The sequence below is a fragment of the Syzygium oleosum genome, unplaced genomic scaffold (assembly GCF_021117445.2).
Source record: "Syzygium oleosum isolate NSW1041296 unplaced genomic scaffold, Sole_v2.1 Sole_v2.21, whole genome shotgun sequence".
In the NCBI taxonomy this organism is placed as follows: Eukaryota; Viridiplantae; Streptophyta; class Magnoliopsida; order Myrtales; family Myrtaceae; genus Syzygium; species Syzygium oleosum.
Genome location: NW_026607505.1, coordinates 4,678,850 through 4,682,019, shown reverse-complemented (window position 1 = coordinate 4,682,019; position 3,170 = coordinate 4,678,850). Strand labels below are relative to the sequence as shown.

Below are 3,170 nucleotides of genomic sequence, written 5' to 3'. Positions count from 1 at the left end.
TTGAAATGAATGAAATTCCAAAGTTAAGGAAGTTAAACGAGAAACCAAAATCTAATGGCGGTAAATTGATCCGCGTACAAGATACTTAAAATTTCTAGTGTAACTTTTTCCCTAGTAGGGTTCGACGATTTGAGGATTGACTAGTATGAATAAAAAGCCACAGGCAGTAATATGAACCCGAAGAACGTCATAATGAGGATACAAAGGTCGATAGAAAGGCTATGCCATACGCATGATGCACCATGAAAGTGACTCTTTGGTTTTTCATTTGGGTTGGCATATTCTTGGCCTGGCTGGTCTATAAAAAGGTCGTAGGGTACTGATCGTCGTTTGCCTTTTTAAATACGACAGAGGCACACACATCAAAGAGAGAGAGACAGAGAGACAGTGAGAGGGAGAGGGAGAGGATGGGGAGGAGTCCATGTTGCTCCAAGGAAGGGCTGAACAGAGGAGCATGGACTGCCTTGGAAGACAAGATCCTTACTTCCTACATCAAAGCCCACGGCGAGGGCAAATGGAGGAACCTCCCCAAACGAGCTGGTACTTCATCATTTCGTCCACTGTTGTCATCTGTGCTCTGTGGGATCTCAGTTTTCTTGAGCTAATCATCGTAGACCCTTTTCAGAACGGTGGTTTTGTGTACTTTCTGTATTTCCTTGTTCATCAATTCAGTTTTTAAAGTGAAATGAACTCCTCACAAGAAAGAGAGAAAAAAAATGGTGCAGGTTTGAAGAGGTGTGGCAAGAGTTGTAGACTGAGATGGCTGAATTATCTCAGACCAGACATCAAGAGAGGTAACATCTCTGTTGATGAAGAAGAACTCATCGTCAGGCTCCACAAGCTTCTTGGTAACAGGTCTCTCTCTCTCTCTCTCTCTCTCTCTCTCTCTCTCTCTCTCTCTCTCTCTCTCTCTCTCTCTCTCAAAATGCTGAGTATACTAAGAATTGTCTACAAAGTCATGGCAGTCTTTTATTCGGTATTGAATATGACCTACTTAATTAACTACCCACTTGCTGTTTGCAACGTTAAGTAGACCAATCTTTATAGAGAAAGAATTGTTCTTTTATAGCACAGTTCCGGAGTCTCATATACATAATTATTGCTTCTCGATCAAACTCAGATGGTCTCTAATAGCCGGAAGGCTACCGGGGCGAACAGACAATGAAATCAAGAACTACTGGAACACAACCCTTGGCAAGAAACTTGCTAAAGCTGATCGCTCATCTTCCTCTCCACCATCATCGAAAGACATCAATCATCCCTCATTCAAATCAAGATCCAAGAGACCAGTCTCCAAGTTGAGCTGCTCATTATCCGCAAAAGCAACTCGGCCCCAAGTCACCAGATACAAGCCGTTGGAGTGCACCAAGGTCCTAGCCTCAGCAGGCTCATCACTTCCAAACAAAAACCAATCCCTCTACTCAATAACCCCAGAATATTCACCGTTCCAAGCCAATTATTGTCCAAATGGGAGCGCTAGTGAACTGGGGCAAGATTCAGAAAATCCTAGAACTCATCATGTTCACTGTGGCACTCATGATGACCACCTTCAAGAGAACTGTGTTGGAGATTTTGGGCTTATAAACTTCGGCTATGGTAATGAGTTTAACACGGCCAATATTATGTGCGCCGACCAGCCTTTGATCGTGGAACAAGAAATGCTGGAGAACTGGACAAGTGTTTGTGTAGAAGAAAAGGACACCTTGGATCTTGATTCCTTGGCATATCTGCTAAATTCCGAGGAATGGCCATGAAGAGGGAGAATTGAAGAAAAACCAAAGAAGATTGTACCTAATCATGGCATATTATAAGAGATATTTTAAATGATTGTCGCTTGAGCAACATGGGACTTCCCAAATTTTGTATGGAAGTTTGTATAAAAATAATAGCATAAAGTGAGCTCATTTTGCCACTTGCAAAATCTTAATTGTCGTATGCACTTTGGGCGTCATGTGTCACTACAATGAGCTCAGTGGTCGCTAGCTACCTACATCCTTGTTTCCTTTTGCTCTCTAGAGCTCACCAGGCACACATGCAATGTTGTCTCATGTGCCTTCAAAATAAGATTTCGAAAGCGTCCTTACCCCTGCAATTCTTATCTTTTCTTTCCCCTTGCTAGTGGGAGTTACTTATATCTACTTACGAATGCAAATGGCAGATGATGAGCTCTTTTATCATTTTTCCGAGAAGGTGATTATTGTAAAGTTCGATTCCCGGTGTGCATGTTAATGAAGTCTAGTCACGTCTTGCTTCTTGGCTTCAAGTTGGGTATTGATAGTCTCGAGAAATCGAGTTAACCGGTGACCTAATCGAATCCATCAGAGTCGTCCTCCAAAGCATGCCAACTGCTCTTAGAATATTCAGCACAAACATGTGCAAAAAAGAACAGTTGATGGGTGAAGATACGAAATTGGGACAGCATGCGATATCATCTCGCCCGTGGAATATACCGTTAGCCTTGTTAGCCCCCATCATGTCGGCTTACGAACACATAGGTGTCGGGAGACCGGAACAAATGCTTGAGAAGTTTGAAAACTTTCACGCGGTGGGACAAACGATATTGGCTTCATCAATGAATTATTGGCAGGGTTTGAAGAAATGATGAATGATGACCGGTGGGACCAGAAGGCCTTATAGCTTGCCAACTGTGCCGTGCATTCATAGACAAGCCATATACATATAAAAGAGAAATAATCTAGAATGGATGACCTATGGATGAATTGAAATTCTTCTATTGACAATTAGTTTAGTCAGACATGGACCAGCTAGACCTTCAGAATCTTAGCCACTATTAAATTGAGCATCTTATAATACATTCATCTCCGCAAATTTTGCATGATAAGGTCATAAAAAAGGAGGAGGCCGGGGGGGAGGGGAGAGGGGGTGGATGGGGGGGATGGGGGGTGGTGTACCACCATGATAATAAGGATGATCCACAATATATCAATTTTCTAAGTAACGTAATTTCTCGTGGTTTCTCTTTTTTGTTCTACTAGGGTCCGTTAGACCATCAACTGATCGAGTCAATTAGTGCCTTTGACGTTTCCAACTTTGAATCATGGATGAGGATGAGCAGATTTGCATTCTTTCTTAGCTTTTGATGTGGTAGTAGGTGGCCAGAGAAATCTCCCCATGTAAATGGACCATTAGCCGGGCACTTCGCCTACCCA

At 42.6% G+C, this 3,170-nt stretch overlaps 1 protein-coding gene across 1 annotated transcript; it reads left to right on the top strand.

The window, feature by feature from the left end:
- Positions 1–330: 330 nt before the first annotated feature.
- LOC115670918 (transcription factor MYB123-like) lies at positions 331–1,921 on the top strand. The gene is made up of 3 exons (XM_030592321.2): positions 331–540; positions 726–855; positions 1,121–1,921. The coding sequence occupies exons 1-3, from the start codon at positions 408–410 to the stop codon at positions 1,752–1,754; spliced, it is 897 nt and encodes a 298-aa protein (XP_030448181.1). The 5' UTR covers positions 331–407; the 3' UTR covers positions 1,755–1,921.
- The last annotated feature ends 1,249 nt before the right edge of the window (positions 1,922–3,170 follow it).